General features: G+C 40.3%; 1 protein-coding gene across 2 annotated transcripts in view; it reads left to right on the plus strand.

Moving 5' to 3' along the window:
- Positions 1 to 20515, plus strand: part of dock10 (dedicator of cytokinesis 10) — a 70525-nt gene extending 50010 nt beyond the window's left edge. For both annotated transcript variants that reach the window (XM_062418477.1, XM_062418476.1), the window contains exons 23-56: positions 450 to 542; positions 746 to 864; positions 1141 to 1210; positions 2267 to 2380; positions 2557 to 2628; positions 2764 to 2910; positions 3300 to 3383; positions 3478 to 3574; positions 4593 to 4625; positions 4890 to 5068; positions 5692 to 5808; positions 6511 to 6628; positions 6733 to 6854; positions 7414 to 7528; positions 7886 to 7952; positions 8336 to 8383; positions 10623 to 10733; positions 11166 to 11275; positions 11358 to 11473; positions 12076 to 12213; positions 12342 to 12524; positions 12629 to 12739; positions 12841 to 13056; positions 13178 to 13235; positions 13916 to 14017; positions 14642 to 14748; positions 14913 to 15035; positions 15249 to 15362; positions 16484 to 16630; positions 16743 to 16953; positions 17110 to 17300; positions 17382 to 17482; positions 18916 to 19054; positions 19518 to 20515. In XM_062418477.1, coding sequence (XP_062274461.1) covers positions 450 to 542; positions 746 to 864; positions 1141 to 1210; positions 2267 to 2380; positions 2557 to 2628; positions 2764 to 2910; positions 3300 to 3383; positions 3478 to 3574; positions 4593 to 4625; positions 4890 to 5068; positions 5692 to 5808; positions 6511 to 6628; positions 6733 to 6854; positions 7414 to 7528; positions 7886 to 7952; positions 8336 to 8383; positions 10623 to 10733; positions 11166 to 11275; positions 11358 to 11473; positions 12076 to 12213; positions 12342 to 12524; positions 12629 to 12739; positions 12841 to 13056; positions 13178 to 13235; positions 13916 to 14017; positions 14642 to 14748; positions 14913 to 15035; positions 15249 to 15362; positions 16484 to 16630; positions 16743 to 16953; positions 17110 to 17300; positions 17382 to 17482; positions 18916 to 19054; positions 19518 to 19565 — 3921 coding nt within the window. In that variant the 3' untranslated portion in view covers positions 19566 to 20515. The remainder of the gene's footprint in view (positions 1 to 449; positions 543 to 745; positions 865 to 1140; positions 1211 to 2266; positions 2381 to 2556; positions 2629 to 2763; positions 2911 to 3299; positions 3384 to 3477; positions 3575 to 4592; positions 4626 to 4889; positions 5069 to 5691; positions 5809 to 6510; positions 6629 to 6732; positions 6855 to 7413; positions 7529 to 7885; positions 7953 to 8335; positions 8384 to 10622; positions 10734 to 11165; positions 11276 to 11357; positions 11474 to 12075; positions 12214 to 12341; positions 12525 to 12628; positions 12740 to 12840; positions 13057 to 13177; positions 13236 to 13915; positions 14018 to 14641; positions 14749 to 14912; positions 15036 to 15248; positions 15363 to 16483; positions 16631 to 16742; positions 16954 to 17109; positions 17301 to 17381; positions 17483 to 18915; positions 19055 to 19517) is intronic.

Here is a 20515-nt window from a genome sequence, read left to right on the forward strand (position 1 = left end):
TATTGATGAGAAAATGATAAGATTGATAAGAAAAGGTTTTCTAAATGTAAAAATATAATAGGTATATTGCACAGAAAACAAATAAAGACAATAAATGACCATCCATGTTGTCATAATAACACAGGAAAATATATGGATTGCAAGATTGGTTTTTAAATGTCAAAGAACATTGATATCGTGAGTCTTTCTGTCTTGGTCTTTCCACTAAAATAACAGTGCATATTCCAAGCCCTTAAATGCTTCTTACAAAAACCTTGATGGTTAAATATATACTTTGTGAATTGTCCAAAATAATCAACAGTTGTCTGAGCAAAGACTGAGACTGAACCACTGACTGAAATTTCGACTGACATGCAGAAGTTTTCATTTTAGGAATGACTTAAAAAGTGCACTAAGTATTATTCCAGCTTCCTACATCTAGTATTCATGTACTCTCCTTTCCGTGCCAGGACCCCCACCTGAACCGATTCCTCCAGCAGTGCCAGAAGAGAGAGCTGGACCTCTCGCAACCTCCTACCTCCGACTTCCTCAACTGCCTGAAGGTCAGAGAAAAAGCCTTTATCTCTTCAAATTTAACTTATGAGACAAAAATCAGAGACTTGAAAACTACAAACTGCTACATGTCTAATGAGTGAGCACTGTTTAAAACCTGGTTTTAAAAAAAGTATTTTCACTTATTTTACTCCCCCTTATTTTCCATCTTGTCCACCCTCTGCTCCTACATGGCTTTTCCGCCCTCCTCCAGGGTCTTCTCAGTATGGAGAGAATCCCAGTGATCATCCGATTCTTGCCAGTTCTCTTCAACCAGCTGTTCAAGGTCCTGACTCAGAATGACAACGATGAGGTCACCACTGCCACCACCAGGTGAGTAGAGGCACTACAGGCTCCATATCAGTTATGTTGACGTCAGGGTTTTATGGCTGAGTGGACGTGGTAAAGCACACAATGAGAAATGCAGTGTTTTAAAATACAGTTTAAAACACCTTCTCCTTCTTTTTATAAGTTTATTTATGACTTTTTTTTAAAGAATGTTTTATTAAACCATTATCTGCTAGAAACAATAGAGAGGGAAAAGTGTTGTTAAAGGGTACAGCCAAGCTGCAATAAATGAACTCTCTGTTGCTGTTGTTCTGTTTGCAGAGTGCTGGTTCACATTGTTGCAAAGTGCCACGAAGAAAATCTGGATCATTACCTGCACTCCTATATCAAGGTATGATAGCATACAGTATGAGATGGTTTGTGTGTGTGCTAAAGAAGATAATACAATTAATGTAAAGGCCATTGTTTTCCATGATGTAGTGGAATGACTGCACAGACAATTTAATTTGTTGGGGGGAAAAAAAGGGGCTTTTTGTGTTTGTATGCGAGTTTATTTGTGTGTATATGTGTGTGTGTGTGTGTGTGTGTGTGTGTGTGTGTGTGTGTGCGTGTGTGCGTGCGTGTGCGTGTGTGTGTGTGTGTGTGTGTGTGTTTGGGGCCAGCAGGACTTTGGCTAGGGCCGCGTGCCCAGAACACTGTGCAAACACACAGAGAAGGAGGGAGAGAAGAAGAAGCAGAAAAAGAGAGGGCGATTGAGTGGGAGGCAAACTAGGACATTCAGCCTGCTCAATCAGAAACACAAGGCATGTTTGTTTTGGGGGGGAGAAAATCAGAGAGAGAATTAGGAAAGAGAGCAGGAAAACCCACAAGACCTGTTTCATGTTGGCCACAATGAAGGAAAACTGCAGTGCTTGAAGAGGTTGTGGCAGAGACGAATGGCGGGAAGTAAAAGGAGAGGACCAGCAAAGCTAATGGAACTAGCGTTGCCATAGTAACAGATTGGCATGATGTTCAGGACTAGTGGTGCCCAATTTGAACTGCTGTGTGTGTGTGTGTGTGTGTGTGTGTGTGTGTGTGTGTGTGTGTGTGTGTGTGTGTGTGTGTGTGTGTATGTGTGTGTGTGTGTGTGTGTGTCTGTGTGTCTGTGTGTGTGTGTGTGTGTGTGTGTGTGCGCATATATGTGTTCAATGGGGGGGGGGTCAATTTACTGTAGCAATACTTGAATAGTGGGCAGCAGAATTACTTCAATCAAACCATATTCATGTTTTCTTTTGTTTTTTTAATCCAGTTTGGAAAACATTTGCTTTGTCTTATTATTCTAATGTTGTTGTTTAAATGTTGTGTATTTGTTCACATGCATTTATATTATTTAAGATTTCACTGTGTTTGTGTGTATTATATATTGTATACCGCTGACACCTTTTTCCTTTTGTGTGCGTGTGTGTAGTATGTGTTCAAGTCAGAGGCCCATGGCTTTAGGACAGTCCATGAGGAGTTGGCAAAGGGCATGACTTTTGACCTGAAGAGCAATGAGCAGGCAGCAGTCAGGAATGTTCTGAAGGTTAGTTTCATTCCTTCTCTTCTATCCATTTATTAGATTTTTGCCCAGGTTAAAATATAATTGTTGTTCTTGCCTCTAAGTTCCCAAAGGAAATGGAATAAGTGCAGAATTCTCAAATAAAAATCACATGTGCCTTGTTTATTTTCATGCTGGAGCAAAAACTCTGTCTCTTTCAGTTCTCCTGGTTCTTCTTTGAGCTGATTGTAAAGTCCATGGCCCAACATTTGGTCGACTTTGACAAATTAAAGGTAAGGTGGCATACTCTACTACCTGCTATATCTGGAAACATAAATGGGTCACTATTGATTCTTTGCACATGTATAATATGACTCTGGACATAGTGTTTGATTGTCTTTTGCAAACTCTGTGTTCGTTTACTGCAGCTTCCCAGGCCCCAGCGTTTCCCCTCATCCTACCAGAGCCGTGTGGAGACTCTGGTGGAAACGGTGTCCGAACACATCTTCTGGAAAAACAAAGACCTGGCAGAAGAGACACGCAGTGCCAATTTAGCTGTAGCAGCCTTTGTAAAGGTACGGGTAAAATATTCATGATATGTTTCTTTATTTCTGTGTGAGAGAATGGATATATATTTAAAATTGAATGAAACATCTGAAACAAGGGAGTTGTTGGAGGTATTGTGACTGTGGCTGCCTTTAAACTGTGAGTTACTGTACATACAGCTTACATTGCTATGAGATGGATCAATACCAACACATAAATATAATGGCTCTCTCCATTTACCATTTTACCTATTGATTCTCCCAGCTGTGTTAAATGATCTGTCTCTGGCTTTCTCAATATCTAATTGTGTGTGTGTGTGTGTGTGTGTGTGTGTGTGTGTGTGTGTGTGTGTGTGTGTGTGTGTGTGTGTGTGTGTGTGTGTGTGTGTGTGTGTGTGTGTGTGTGTGTGTTTCTGCAGCGCTGCTTTACTTTGATGGACAGAGGCTTCACCTTCAAACTGATCAGCAACTATATTAACATGATCACTGCTACTGACAGCAAGGTAAAAACTTAAATGGAGGAAACAGTGTTTAGTAAAAAAATATAGTGTGTAATTAATTAAACATCCTTCATCAAATATTTATTTTGTCTAATAGGTCTTGTGTGAGCTGAAATTTGAGTTCTTGAGAGAGGTGTGTAACCACGAACACTACATTCCTCTCAGCCTGCCCCTGCCCTCTGCTCGCATCACAGGTAAGCGCCCAATCAATGGGACCTTTTTCCAGTCTTTATTCAAGAGAGTGGTTTTTCAATTTGAGAGCATGATTTATTGATTTCATGTTCATATTTTGTAATTCTTTACCTCAAACCCTGCCCTCGCACTCAAATGACCCCTGCCTGTGTTTAGATTTGCTCTGCTTTTGCTCAAACAGTACACCTTCACTCAGATGTATTGTTGCTTGCACAGATTTCCTGCTCCAGTTCCAGCTCTTTTTCCTCACACTGCTTTGCTGCACTCGTAAAACATCTGCTCTCAGACGTATGCCCTGCTCTTGGATTTTTGGTGCAACAACCATGTCGAAATTCCCCAAACAATAGAATGTTAGGTGTAGTGTTGACCAATGAAAGTACCTCTACCGCCTTCACTTAGAGAGTCCTGTATAGGCAGTTACTCTTTAACTGGGTTCATCCAATCCCGCCCTCCAGGGCTTTATTAAATGTACTTCTCCTTGCTTTATATACGACTTTTGGAATAAAAAGACTGTTAATATATATAGTAGTATACTGTACTGTATAGCACACTGGTGTGCTGTACAGCTGCCTGGGTTTCAACTGGTTGTGAATTTTAATGAGGTTGTTGCACAAAAAACCAGAGAGCAGAGCAGAAATGTGATTGCAAACATCACAGGAGCGCATAAGCAGCCTGATTGCAGGGCTGAAGCTGGAGCAACAATACCTCTGAGTGCAAGCATACAGTTTGAGCAGAAGTATAGCAAATCTAAGGGCAGTCAGGTAAAACATTACAAAATCTTAACGTGAAATCAACAAAATCTGGATCTCAAATTGAAAGACGATGATCTCGAACAAAGACAGGAAAGAAGCCCTGTGCCAGTCCACACTCTGCAGTGTGGTGTAGTGTTGATGTTGTTAACTCAATCATACATTGAGTCGTCACTCACTCTCATTTGTCTATTAACACTCTGTCTCTGTCTCTCTCTCTCTCTCTCTTTCCTCCTCTGTCATTTTTTCTCACTTTATTTGTCCATATCAGACCATGCATCCCCAGAGCCACAAAGCACTCATGGTAAATATGTGCACTCATTCCTTTGTTATGTTGCATGTGTATATTGTTACTACAGTGTGTGTGCTACAATGGTATGATGATAATGAAATTCATGGAACATTGGCCTGTCACATTATTTACTCTCTGTAACCACATTTTTATTTAGAAATGGATTAATTAACTCCCTGATGGAAAACAAATATTGGCATGAGCATTATTTGAATCAAGTGCTGTTCATTTAATTTCAATTTAAAATGTGGACTGCTTTTGTTCTTTTTCCCTTAGTGTCGGTGCCTGAGTACAACCTGACAGGAGAGTTCTGCAGGAAGCACTTCCTGACCGGTCTGTTACTACGGGAGCTGGGTCTGGCGCTCCAGGACGAGCAGGACCTGAGACACCTCGCTTTGGCAACCCTGAAGACCCTAATGGCCAAACACTCTCTGGATGCACGCTATGCCACCAAGGTAGACAAAATACATGTTTACATGGGAGTAAAACTAAAGAGCATGAACAATGAGTCATGAGCTCACAGTAGAAATTCTTCCAATGTGAGTCACACAAACACATACAGACTGACATGTGATAGTTCATAGCAGCTGCAGGCAGCAGAAAAGATGCCTTGATGAATGTTGGGAAGGGTCCAAATCACACTGAGTCAGTAATCTGTCCTCTGTTAAACAGCACCAAACACTGCCAACCACAACACAACAGCAGGACCATAGTCAGGACCAAGACTGGCTCTGGTAGAGTCTGACTCAAAAACCAAATGTGTGTTGAAACTAAATAGAAACCACTACAGAGAAAATCTGGTTTGGTTAAAGACCAAAACATTTTACTGTCAGGATATAAGAAATATTATGTAAGTGTATTATCGACTCCTAGAGAAATGAACAATCAAATAAAGCATCTTAAACACAAAATTAATTAAACCGTCACCCTACAGACTTTAACATTAAATATCTCATTGTTAGCTCTCTATATCAAAGATTAGGTAATATATTGGGGTATTACAAAATAATGTCACTGACTACAGAAATACAAACAAATCTTTTTATGAGACTTGTATGACGTTTAATTGTCTTTACAGGAGAAGCAGGCAAGAATTGCATCTCTCTACTTGCCTTTGTACGGCCTGATCTTGGACAACATGCCTAGATTCTTCCTCAGGGACCTCTTCCCCATCTACTTCACCTCTAGTGACCAAGTAAGAATCAAGTTGAAAAATGGATGATTTATTGATCAGCTGTGTCTTAAATATTCCTGCAGTGAAGACATTTCTTCTTTTGTTTTTAGCCTTGGTTGTTGGTGGGCTTGGCTGTTATTGTTGTTGGTTGTGTTAACATGTTACTTACCTACAGTGCTGCATTGCAATGAATTTAGAGATGGTAACTGTGCCCAACACACCTTTAACCAGCATGAGCCAACAAAATAAACCGTTTCAGTTTTCATTTCTCAATTAGACCATTTAATGTACTTGAACATCTGTTCTATGTAACTTGGTCAGCTGGCCTCAGTTTTGTTTCGTTCTTTGCAGCAGAGTTTTTCCTTTGTAGTTGGTATAGGTTTGCACTGACTGGGGGAATATGACCCAAATTATACAGTCTTGCTGGACGCTGTACATTTTGATATTCGTCCTTTTATTTCCACATTAACAAAACTGCAAGTACTGATTAATACTGTCACTGTTTAAATTTAGCGTACGGTTGTTTTAAATAAATGTATGCTTTCATTATGAGGTTTGTGTTGCTTCATCTAATGAATGCTTGTAAAACTGTCTCATGAGTAACATGTTCCCATAGCTAAAAGAAGTGATTGCCTGAACTATAAAATAAAAAGACTCAGTTTGAACAAAAAAGAACAAAAAATAACTTTAAATAACATTTTCTCCTATCTGCTTCACTACCAGGGTTCGCGAGACGACCTCAGTGTTGGCGGAGGAATGGCTGGAGGAGTGATTCCTGTGACTCGCCATGGCAACTCTGTGGATGCCTCCTTTTCCAAAGAAGTACTCAACTCCATCACAGGTAGTAGCGTGTGTATAGCTGTCTGTCTATTTCTATGCAAAAAGGTGTGAATGAGATGAGGACATTAAAGCTGACCCCCTCCCTCCCACCACCACCACCACCAGCTTTCTCATCCTTGGCGGTTGCTACGGGTAACCAGGCTGACTCTCGGGGCTCTCTGATCAGTGTGGACTCCAACCCTAGCAACAGTGACAGGAACAGTGAGAAGATGGACGGATGTGAGAAGGTGAGAAAAAGAAAAGGGTGTGTTATTATGACAAGTCACATATGGTTCTTTATTTCTGGCTGTGGCAGAGGAGTAGCAAACAGATATTTTAATAGAAGTTAATACCAGGAGGACATCACCCTAAGATAATTTTGACTAGACACCAAAAAGAGGGTCTATTAATTTTTTAGTGATTTCATTTCTCATATTTTATTTATTCAGTTAAATGTTCAGTTATATTTTCTGTAAATATTTCCCAATATGAATTGTCTATTTGTGTTTCCAGACCTTCTCCAGAGTGTCTGGAATAACAATCTGGTGTAGAATTGATGAAACCTTGATTCATTTATTATTTGTTGGCTTAAAAGTAGTCAAATAGATTTAGTCTAAAAAAGTACTGCATCTTCTTGTGAAATACACATTATTTGTAAGTTTTAAATTGATAACCATGTTGATAAAACCCCAAAAACCTAACATCCAAAATACAGAGGACATGACATCAGTGTCCTCACTGGCTGCTTTGACCCTGATATCAACTGGACATATTTTACTATATTTCTGTTTGGATGTTTGTCCTCAGTTTGCTCGGCCCCAGTCCCTGATAGGCTACGGTTCTCGCTGTGACAAGCTGGACCAGGCAGAGACCCGCAGCCTCCTCATGTGCTTCCTGCACATCATGAAAACCATATCCGAGGGTAAGAAAATACATTCTACAAACATTCATACACATGCACAGGATTTACATAGTGTATTCCAGACCCTTTTCAAAGAGATGCTTCCTTTAGGAATTGTCCTGCTACTTGTTTGGGTTTCCCACATACAGAAGATGAACATAGGTCAAGAACCTAACAAATGATACTTATTATATTGTACGTATTTTCTTCATTGACTGAACTGTACTCATAAAGGGACTCTTGTTCATGTGTCCTTTACACAGCTTATGTATTGGTAACTCTATCTTTTTCAGTCAGTTCAGTAGTTAGTATAAAACTTCTGACCCTCTCTAGAAATCTTCTATTGTGTAATATGTTTTTTTTGTCACCTGTTTCCAGATGTGCTAGTTTCCTACTGGCACCGGGCCATTCACCAAGAGATCTCAGACTTCTTTAACATCCTGGAGTAAGTACTCCTCTGTCTTCATTGCAGAATATCACCACAGCGCCTTTTAGGCTGACTTGTTATACTGTGAACACAGAGGAAAAAGCACTGAGACAGGCTGAGTTGGGGACAGGCGCATGAAAAGAGAAAAAAGGAGACTGTAGCCAAAAGGGAACAGATGAAAGTAATGACACAACGAGAGAGAGAGAGAGAAGAAAAACAGACTGTAATTCCAATGAGAGCTCCCTATCCACTGAACAGTGCAGTAAATTAACTTTCTGTTTCCTGTTTGTGTCAGCATCTAGAGTGTACAGTTACAACTCAGTTCTATCACATGCACTCCATTTATCCTCTGTTAACTTTCACAGAAACACAAACATTTTTGCATTTTCTTTTTTCTTTAGGCTGTGTCTTCAGCACTTCAGGTTTCTGGGAAAACGCCACATAGCCAGGTAAGTGTGTGCTTTCTCTGATGGACCGGTGGACCAGGTCTCATTTAGATGCATTTATAATAATGCTGCGTATATGGAAACAGCTTATTAACTCGACATACATGCTACAGCCAAAGGTTGTAACACCCCCACCCAGTGATACATAATTCATATAATCATGCGCACACATGAATGCACACATGTGCAAATGCAGCCACACACACACATGTGTAAACACACACAAACAAATGAGTGAGACACAGTCAGGCAGAAATACTAATATGTGTTTTGTATGCGTGTTCACACTCAGGGATGAGCTTCAAGAGGAAAGAGGTAAAGGAGGGAAGAAAAGGAGAGAGGGGGGAGGTGAAACTCCTGGATCTTGCTGTTGAGAGCAAAGCACTGCTGGATATTGTACTGTAGTAGTTGGCAAGCACAGGATGGGGGTTGCTATCGTGTATGTGTGTGTGTGTGTGTGTGTGTGTGTGTGTGTGTGTGTGTGTGTGTGTGTGTGTGTGTGTGTGTGTGTGTGTGTGTGTGTGTGTGTGTGTGTGTGTGTGTGTGTGTGTGTGTGTGCCTGTGCTCTTACTGGAGCTGAGCCATTGGCACTGCTAGAATCATCCATCTACTGGTTCCTCCCAGCTAATTAAATTAGCCCTCTTTTTCCTTTCAGCAATAAGATGCTGAGATGTAAGCCAACAAAAGGCTGGGAGAACACAATGCTTTACTGTGTGTGGAAGCATTAACAGAATAAAGATAGCTCGAAGCCTAGCTTGCACTCTCAGACGTAGCTGAGCCTGTCTGGGGCTGCTAGCTACTTAACATTCGTCTGTAATACCAGGCCATGGGGGATTCACAGTCTTACGCCTGTGTCTGTCTCAGTGTCTCTCTCTGTTGGCTCTTTGATGCCTGGCTGAATCAGTGTGGGTACCCATTGAAGTTCAGAGGCAATGAATTACACTAGCAGGGTGTAGCCAGCCAGCAAGCTCAGGAGACAGTCAGACAGCCTATCAGAAAACAAATCAGTCATTAAGTTAGGCAGGGATGCTGCGGTTTAATCCCAGACTCTCTTACATATCCTGTTTCTGTTAGTTCAGGGAGTCTCATTTCCTTAACTTTTACCAGATTTTCAAAATCACATACACACACCTTCAGGCATATCCACACGCACAATACACTGTAATGATAAGAGACAAATAACAACTAAACTGTAATGTTTTCTCCATGTTTGACCTTGCTGTTGTAGTCTCCACTTCATTGCATGTCTCATACTGTACCTTCCCCCATGTGCATGCTGCTGTTAATGGATTGTCAGTCTAACTGCACACGTATTGATGTCCCGTTGCATCACGTAACCCTTTCTGTATTGACATATATGATAAATAAACAGACATTTATGCTGGTGCAGTATGTTAGTTTTGTTTGCTCTTGACATTCTACCACATTCACCTCATCGATGTTGCATGTCGACCTTGTAGCCCTCTGTCTCCACATCCTGCCTCAGCCTGCCTGGCTGGACTCCACCTGCTGCTTGGCTTGTCTCACTTTCTTTATTTGGCTTTGAGGCGGTTGTGTTGATTGGCTGATAGTAGTTGCGTCTTCTTTCTTTTGCCTGGCAAAAACGTCATTTGCTTTATGACAGCAGATTCTGATCTAGCTTCATGTAGGCATCAAAAGATGACATGTTTAAACATCTGTTTGTCGAGATCCAGTTACTAACTGATTTGTGCTGCAGCTTAACAGGCATTTGGCTTCATTACATCTATACATGTTAATCTCCATGCTGTCCAATGTTATACATTAATGCTGACCTCAAGCCTCTAGTCATCAGTAAACACAAATCTTTACACAATATTATACTAATGGCAAACTAAAACCATTGACTCTGCTATGCCACTAACCTTTCCATCTGGCTGTGAGTTTGTGTGTCAGCTCATATTGCCTTTCTATATAAGCAGTTTGATCTTTCTCTTTGACCCTATCTGCACGCATTACACCAAGGTCAAATTGGACTTTTCCTGTGCGCTTTTAGCCTTGCTGGAATACAATGTGACCATGTTGCTATAAATATGTAACAAGGTCACAAAAGTGCAAAAAGAACTGCTGCATGTATTGATTGCAGGCGTGCTCAGGCAAATGCTGCCATGCCACACGCAGTTAATGTAACCACCTAATGCTGTTGGACACAATAACACTAAAACAATGATGGTCTTAATTAAACTAACTAATGTTAGCTTTGATGTGATTGGCTCGTGAACAGGAAGCTAGCAGCGGCACTAAAGCTGGCCCAGTCTACCCAGGCCAATGGCACCCTGAAGGGCTCTAACCACCCCTCCCAGTCCTCTCAACCCTCAAGCCTCTTCCCACAATGGTAATCACCCTCCTCCAGGAAAACAGAACACACCTCAGCCATGATGTTTAAAGATACTGAGTCTCTGGTTACTGAAATTGTCCTTACAGCTAAACACTTTTAGATAAATACATACTACCTCTGTGTGTTTTACATGTTATACACTGTGACTGTGATGTCAGCATGTCCCTCCTCATACCTGCAGTGTTTTGTGTGATTATGCCAGTGGTTGTCTCTGTACTCCCATGTGTTCCTAGACTTCCAATAACAGCAAATCCTTCAGACATGGATGCCATTTATATTTACTTGCCTGCTCAAATGTACAAAATTAATTTCAATGTATTAATTCAGGCGTTTAGTAGTATATTTGTTGCAGGATAAACAAGTATTTCAGAAAAAACGTGTGAGAACTGGTCATTTATACTAGCTGATGATCCCTGCTGTTACCACCAGGATGGCATCTGGAGGTGAAGGTCACCGACAGGCTCGCTCCCAAACGATGCCCATCATCAGGGGCAAGAATGCTCTCACCAATCCCAAGCTGCTGCAGATGATGGAGACAGGTAACATACACACATTCCCTCTAAATACGACTTAAGAGATTGTGTGATGGATTAAGTTAGTCATATTTGACTCTGTTTCCAGATGGAAATATTCAGGATGGGGACACATTGAGTCCTACTGATATTGAGGCAAACTTGTCCACTGAAGTCTCCCTCACAGTACTGGATGTACTAGAGCTCTTTGTTCACCATCACAAGGTCTGTGGTCTTTTTACAGTTTACAATCTCCACACCACACACATACTGCATGTGTCATATGTTTTGTTATTTTTAAGAAGAATCTATTCCTTTTCATGTTGTATACTGTATCTACAGAACATACTGTATATGTAAAATATGTGAAGCCTTCAATTTGTTTGGTATTTAAAAAAAAAAAAATCAGAGCTCAGTTTTTGGCTGACATGCAAACAAACTGATGTAAATATATTTGCTTTGGCTTTGCCAGTTTTTTTGGTAGATATTTTACCCTTAAAAATCAAATAACATATCATATTTAAAATTATATTTTTATCCCAGCATCTTGATAAAACAAGAAACATGATTTTAAAACAAAATAAATGTTTGCAGTTGTGGTGGCTCCAGCATGAAATGTGACATAAACCATTTACACATCTCATTATACATTTGAAGGCAATGATACTCTACTGCCACCTGGTGGAGGGAAAAATGTCTGGTTTTTTTTAAAAACATTGAATTTCAAGTAGTCTTGACTTCTTACTTCACTTCACTTAGGAAAAAAGTTGCCTGTTAAAACTTTTACAGTTAGATATATGTTCTGTTTTTCTTCACCCTGCGTACAGAAGCAGCTGTTGCAGGACGATGGCCAGAATGCTTTGATGAAGAAGGTGCTGGACACCTACTTACTCTTCTTTCAGATCAACCAGTCAACTGCCACTCTACGGCATGTCTTTGCTTCGCTAAGACTCTTCGTACAAAAGGTCCTCTATATAAGCATACACATATATGAATACATCACATCAAATACATGCACAGTTGTTCACAAGCAACAATGAATATCTAAGTTTCTCTTATGTATAGTTGCATCTTTTTTTTCATCCCTCTGTAGTTCCCCAGTGCATTCTTCCAGGGTAAGGCAGACCTGTGTGGCTGTCTGTGCTATGAGATCCTCAAGTGCTGTAACCATCGATCAAGCTCCACCCAGACGGAGGCTGCTGCCCTGCTGTATTTTTTCATGAGAAAAAACTTTGAGTTTACTAAGGGCAAGTCTATAGTCCGCTCACATCTGCAGGTTAGTGACACCATGTCGACAAATATATAATTTCTGTATTTTTGGCTTTGTGAATAGTGTTTTCAGAGCAACATTCACCTCATCCCCTACTCCTCTCCACTCAGGTTATCAAAGCAGTGAGCCAGTTGATAGCTGATGCTGGCATTGGAGGCTCGAGATTTCAGCAGTCTCTGGCCATCATCAATAACTTTGCCAACGGAGATGCACCACTCAAGGTAAAGCGGGTCAAAGCTAGTGTCATATTGCAACTGTCTACATGTGCATACACATTGTCAGGGTACTTAACAAAATTAATGTTTGTAATACTTTTCCACAGAACACTTCATTTCCAGCTGAGGTGAAAGACCTGACCAAGCGGATCAGGACAGTCCTGATGGCCACAGCCCAAATGAAGGAGCATGAGAAGGATCCAGAGATGCTGGTGGATCTGCAGTACAGTCTGGCCAACTCCTACGCAAGCACTCCTGAGCTTCGCCGCACTTGGCTGGAGAGCATGGCTAAGGTCCATGTGCGCAACGGCGATCTCTCTGAGGTTAAAAAATTTACATTTTTTAGAGTGCACTTACTGCAGGTTTCAGGATGGGGTCAGAAAAGTATCACAAATGGCTTTTAGAGTGAAGCATTAATTTAATTTGATGGTGTCTTTCCCTCAGGCTGCCATGTGCTACATCCACATCTCAGCCCTGATCGCGGAATCGCTGAAGAGGAGAGGTCAGTGCACATGCACTGCTGCTTTTACTTTGCAAGCTGTATAGCAGCATGGTGTGTGTGTGTGTGTGTGTGTGTTCGTATGCATATGCAGAAATTCCTGTGCATATGTAGTGCTATAGTGTGTGCATCTTTGCAGACTTGGTATCATCTGATGAGAAAGTCCAATCACATCCATCTTGCAATCAATTAACCAACTTTCCTCGCTCTGCTAACATGGGCAGCTTTCAGGCATCATTCCCTCATATCATCATGGGGGTGAATTTGTATGTTTGAAAGTGACTTGAGTTTGTCTTTGAATGGTGAACATAAGGAAGAAAGCTTTGGGGAAGGAAGATTGAATCTCTATCTGCCATCTGTCTTTGTATCCAAATACCTTTCCTATTTATTACTGACTTCCACACGTTTTGCTGTGCAGCATGTCTCTCTATCAACAGATCTCTTTGCTCTTATGTGTGCATGCTTCCTCATATAGACCACATCACGTGTCTATCTATTGCTGTATGTGCCTGACATCTTTCTGCATGCACTGCACGCACTGAGCCTGCGTGCCGATAGCTAGCGTAGCATGCCAGTCGCTTGGCTGCTTGGTGAGTCTCTCAACAGCCTTGTCCTTGAGATTAAAAGGCAAAAGCAAGTGGACATAAACGTTGTAAACCTCCTCCTCCCCTCCTACCAAACAGGCTACTGGAGAGCTGACAAGGCCCGGATGTCCAGTGTTTCCCCTGAAGAAAGCCCCGTCTTTAACTGTAGCTCCTTACTAACTACCTCCCGAGATCAAGACAGTGAGTGTGTGCGCCTGGGGCCTGCTGGGTGGTGTGGTTTGGGAGTTGGTAACACTGGGATGGAGAGACAAGGGACTGTGGGAGGAAGAGGGTGTGTACTGACATGTTAATACCTGTTGCAATTGCGTGGACGGTGTCTATACTGAGAGGTGGACATGGTTTGGATTCAGGAGACATCAGGATGTCAGGTGACAGTTCAAGTCTTAACCTATTCATTGTTGGGTAATCTTTTCCACATTGTATATTATGTAATGTTTTCAAGACCACTGTTCTTGCCTTAATGATATGATATGAGACTGTATTAATTTGTCACTGATCGTTTTCACTGGTTGATCCTCACTGTTCACTCGAGTCTCACTGGATAAGATGTTCAGTGTCACTGGGGTTTGATATGAAGCACGCTCACATTTGATGTTTTTAATTTTGTTTTGTGTCTGCAAAAATGGTGTGAGTTACAACGAATGCTTGACTGGAAAAGTGTACAATTACTTGTATTTCAATACAAGAATATTTGTGTTGTATATGTTTATAAGCTGAATATACACTTAGTAATATTGCCTGACTGTGGATCTTTTAAATTGCTTGCTAACTTGATCTGATGTTACTTTCACTTTGAAACCCCAGCGTCGTTCTCTATGGGCTGGGCAGCGTTTATGTGCATCAGTCCTAATGTCAAGGAGGAAGGTGCCATGAAGGAAGACACTGGTACACAAGATACACCCTATACTGAGGTCAGTGTTAGCCTGCAGAAATGACCATTGTTTTGCACTATGAAGTAACATTTTATTAGCTGATGGTTTGAGAGGATTTGGTGTGACGTGATAGTGGCAAGGCAGTAAATGGGATTGCTTTCTCTTTAACTCTGTGTCCTTCGTGATCTCACTGAACCGTGTAGGACACCCTGGTAGAGCAGCTGGAGCTGTGTGTAGACTACCTGTGGAAATCTGAAAGACACGAGCTCATCGCTGACATCAACAAACCCGTGATTGTTGTCTTTGAAAAGAGGCGAGATTTTAAGGTAAGTTTTGTTCTTGCGCTTTTGACTGTGTGTGTGTGTCTGTGTGTGTGTGTGTGTGTGTGTGTGTGTGTGTGTCTGTGTGTGTGTGTGTGTGTGTGTGTGTGTGTGTGTGTGTGTGTGTGTGTGTGTGTGTGTGTGTGTGTGTGTGTGTGTGTGTCTTGTTGCCTTTATGTGCATTAGGAGCTGAACATAATCTTCTGTTTGTCCCCACAGAGGCTGTCGGAGCTGTATTATGACATCCATCGCTCCTATCTGAAGGTGACTGAGGTGGTGAACTCAGAAAAGCGTCTCTTCGGTCGCTACTACCGTGTAGCTTTCTATGGACAGGTGAGGGACACTACTGTAGTTATTGCTGAAAGTACACATTTACATGGACAAACTTATACAAACTTCTAAGACATCTGCAGCCTCTTGTTAATACTACAGCAGAACAATAGTCATTTTAATCCTATAGATGATGACTGAACAAGACATAAACGTATAGGTGCTAATAGTAAAATATAAAAAGCCACGACATCTGCAAAACATATGTCCTGCTATATCAAATGCCTTTCATCACTATTGTAACTATCAGATAGATAGATGCAGACAGATGCGGGTTAATTGTGTCCTGGTTTATCTTTGAATCCCTGGCTGTCAGGAAGCATTGCTCTGCATCCTTGACACAGTTTCCTGTTTGTTACTGAGGAGATCATATTTATCTTCAGGTATTAAAGAGCTCTGAAGTGAAGAAAGCTTGAACAGCTGATAATGAGAATGTGAAATTCTCTAACTAATGCCGGAGAGAGGAGAAAGATAGAACTTCTTGATAGTAAAGCATGTAGTTGGAAAGATAATAAGACCACTTTTTTTTTGCTGAGTCAGTATCCTTAATTTTCTCTGTCTGCTCTTTTCTTCTTTTTTATTATATTCTATTTCAAGATTGCGGTAAGTTTTGTGTGATCCTTGATTTTCCATTTTCCTCTGTGCTAACCACTCTTACCTCTCCTCTCCTTCTACCACTATTAACACGTACCGCTCTTACCCTTTGAAAGGTTTGTCTCAAGTTTGCTGTGGTCTTGACTTCCTTTCATTTCCAACAATGAAGTTGTTTTCTCCTCAAACATAAAGAAGTGCAAACAGCTGCTGCGGACAGGAAGATATTATCTAATAAACCTCATTCACCTTTGACCTCTGTTTCCAGTGGTGCTTTAAAAAATTAAAAAAGTTAACACTGACACCCTGTTAGTGCTGAGTTGCTCTAACAAAATGGCAAAATGTTTTGTGCCCTGTATGTTGTACAACCAGTGTCTCAAGAAACCACTAGGGGGCAAAATCAGACTGACTAAATTCAGCCTGTTGTGAGAGCAAAAGCAACATCATCTAAATATTAAACTTGATTTACTTACACACAAGCATGTACCCCTGCATTTGCTAATTAGTATGTGTCTGTGTGTGTGTTCTGGTAGGGTTTCTTTGAGGAAGAGGAGAGTAAGGAGTTCATCTATAAAGAGCCGAAGCTGACTGGTCTGTCGGAAATCTCCCAGAGATTACTTAAACTCTACTCAGACAAGTTTGGAGCCGATAACGTCAAGATGATCCAGGACTCCAATAAGGTAACTAATATTAGAGAGTTTTGTCTTGTTTATAAGAGTTTCAGTCTTTGTCTAGCTGTTGTAACTTCACAAGCACATTCATTATTCCTTGTTTAACATTTTGTGACAACAGGTAAATCCCAAAGACCTGGACCCCAAGTTTGCTTACATTCAGGTGACATATGTGGTGCCCTACTTTGACGAGAAAGAACAACAAGAAAAAAGGACAGATTTTGAGAGGCATCACAACATCAACCGCTTTGTGTTTGAGACACCGTTCACTCTGTCGGGGAAGAAACATGGAGATGTGGAGGAGCAGTGCAAGAGACGCACCATATTGACGAGTGAGTATATGTGTATTTGCTTCTGTGCCTGGATAATGAATCTCATACTGCATGTCCCTGATTTACAGTATGGAAACACTTCTCCCTGTAAACAAACAAGATGTCGGCTAATACAATTTCAGTTCATACAGCAAACTGTTATTTCTCTGTCCTCAGCGAGTTCCAGCTTCCCCTACCTAAAGAAGCGCATCCAGGTGGTGGAGCAGCAGAGCACAGAAATGAATCCGCTTGAGGTAGCCATAGATGAGATGTCACGTAAAGTCTCTGAGCTGAACCAGCTCTGCAACATGGAGGAGGTGGACATGATCCGGCTGCAGCTGAAACTGCAGGGCAGTGTCAGCGTCAAGGTGTGGATTTCTTTGACATTAAGACATACATATTTGAATCTAGGTGCTTTGGTTAGTCTCACCTGATCTTCTCCCTTCCAGGTGAATGCAGGGCCTATGGCTTATGCCAGGGCATTTTTAGAGGAGAAGAATGCCAAGAAATACCCAGACAACCAGGTCAAACTGCTCAAGGAGATCTTCAGGTAGAATTTCACTGTAACCTTAATTGCTGTAATTTCTATCCCTAGAATTTTATGTCTGAAATGCATTTAAAAACAAAGCCAATCAATCTATATAGAGCTTTATTATGTCAAATGTTTGACACAAGGGAATACTATACATTACTATATGAAGAGACCAAATATAGTACAGCAATTCTATATCACACAGGTAAACATAGAACATTAAGTTTGTTGTTCCCAATGTCTACAAATAGGAAATTGTATGTGGGTCAATGACGTGACTATGACATTTTCAGTCTAACTGCATTTTTTTCAGTTAGAAAAAGGTTTAAATTGATTAAAAAAAATACCATATATATGTAGTACCTTTCCTTTATATGAAATCACTTTAACTTTTCAAAAACCACAAGTTATTAGTAATTTTTCTGTTATTTAAAGTGACAAAATATCATGTGGTGCGACCAGTAAAACCAATAACTGTATTAAATTCAGAGTAAAATATCACTTTTAATATTAATCACTGATACAGTATGCTAAACTGAATTGTATTTTTACATTTTTTCAATCATTTTTAAGCAATTTACAGGAAAAATAAGTCTTACATACATTTAAGAAGGCAACTGTGACATTAAAGAACATAAATATGAGATTATTATTTACAAAAACTTAAAGGACATGCAAATAATTTGTTTCGAAACACTTAAATTCATTTATTTTAAGATAGATCATGGTCGCACCACATGACTTTTTTAAGGTCAGTTCTAATTCATCGAGATGGGAAAACACATAAAACACCTAATTTACTATTTTAATATGTATTTATGTGTACTCAACCTTTCTTAATGTTTGAATTACTGCAATAGATATTCCCATATTTATTATTTTTAAATAAATCCTTATACGTCATTGACCCATGTATACTGTGCAACATTTCAAAAAATGTGAACATAGATCAGTTAAAAAAACAACCAAAATATCAAAAAGATAAATTCATACCCAAAATATGCTGCACTTACATTTTTTGATGACAACTTGATTCTATGGAGTTTGAATGCACTTTTTTAACTCACTTTGGACAAAAGCATAAATATGTGTAAATGAAATGGTAGAAAATATTTTAAAAACAAAACACAAGAAGACCTTCATAAAGTGTTTTTGATTTTTGGTCTTCTCTCATCTCAGTATTTGGTTATAAATGCAACAACCTTCTCCAAAGTATAAACTCCACCGTGACAATGTTTAATGCCTGTTAGGCATCGGGCAGGCAAGCATGTTTATGTTTAATCACAGGCAAGATTTGTTGGAGCATAATATTTTTTTTTACAATAGTAGTGGTTGAAAAAACATCTAATTATCCCCAGTGAATAAAGGTCAAGTTGAATGGCATTCGCAGCACTAATTCAGTCATTTGCAGCACTGATAATCAATCAGTCAATTTAATTTGCCCCATGCAGGCAGTTTGCAGAAGCCTGTGGTCAGGCGCTGGATGTCAACGAGCGTCTGATCAAGGAGGACCAGCTGGAGTACCAGGAGGAGATGAGAGCTCACTACCGGGACATGCTGACCGAGTTGTCTGGCATCATGAACGAACAGGTCTCACTAAGCAATAATCCATGAGTGTCCAGACTAATGCTATTTCTACACTGTTGCCATTTTTCACTGTTTATTTACATGGCATAATGAGCATCATCTTCTCATGTACATTTAGTTTTTTCTCAGACATCAGTTTTTTGTTATCACTTCTTTTATCGCTTCACTTCTTTTCCAACTTGTGCTCTAATTGCAGCTGCAAAAAAGTGTTCTTGCCTCCAGTACCTCCTCTCTCTCTAACAGCTCTCTTTCCACTCTTTTTAAGACTGGTATGTCATGTCATTAAAATTCCCTCATGAAAAGACATTATCTGTCACCTTGTTGCCTGCTTTCCCTGCTCCACCTTTCTGCTTATATCTAAACTAATCCCAGTCAATCCAAGTGCCAAACTGCTAGTTTTGATACTGCTCAGCATCTGTATTTTCCTATGCCAACGCCAGCTTTTTTTATTCTTGCTCTTGTCCAGATTCCTCACACAAGACAACCAGGAACGGAACGGCACAGCGCCTACTGAATGGCCAGTAGACTCGCAGAAGATTCTTTGTTGCCAGGGAGGACTTTTTTTCCCCCATAAATGGCTTTAGAGTGCCAGTTTGAGCCTCAAAGCGGCTCTTTTGCTTGTTTCTGACTGTAGTTGCTTTCTGCTGCATTGAGCGGCAGACTTGTGGAACTGTGACTGATGGCGATTGTAGAGAAAACAAGGGAAGAAGTGTGTAGACTGTGGTCGTGGTAGTCTGTAGTCCTGTCGTTGAACGTTGACTATCTGCAGTAGAGGCCAGGCTGCTGGACTGTTAGCAATTGTTTGTTTTGGTTTTAGAGACTCAATCCATGTGTAGTATGGATTCCCCTGCCCTGCAAACTGATTCATCAGCTTACATACTGACACACAACCACTCACAAACAAATACATAAGGTGCATATGTTCATACAGCCCAGCACACAAACACACAACATGCGCCTTCTCTCCACAACCCCTGTCCCTTTAGAGAACAGTGACCTTACCGAGCTTGAGGTGCGTTCAGCTCTACATGTAATACTTTATCTGTAACTTTCTGGTGCATTTTGATGACAATTTTCAAACTTTTTTTCTGTGGAATATCATTGTTCTTCAAACTTTCTGAAGAGATCTTGTAAGCTGACTAATGTGAAAAAAAAAATTGGATTACAGGTCTTAACGAAGCAAGCATCCTAAGAGTTGAACGCATCTCTAGTTCCTGTTTGAATGTAGAGCAGCTCCACATTGCTACTTTGTATCCTTGCTAACATTCTGGAAATATCAGCTTGCCGATTTTCAAATGGAAACAAAAAAATATGTTTTGTAACATTTTTATGATTGAAATTGCATTGTTACTGTTATTATTTCCTGTACTGTTTTTTTTCCGAATTGTAAATAAGAAATATTAATATTTAAAATGTTTGAAATGTTTCTTTTTATAAAATATACAATATATAAATATTTGTTTA

The sequence above is a fragment of the Scomber scombrus genome, chromosome 5, assembly GCF_963691925.1.
Source record: "Scomber scombrus chromosome 5, fScoSco1.1, whole genome shotgun sequence".
Taxonomy (NCBI): Eukaryota; Metazoa; Chordata; class Actinopteri; order Scombriformes; family Scombridae; genus Scomber; species Scomber scombrus.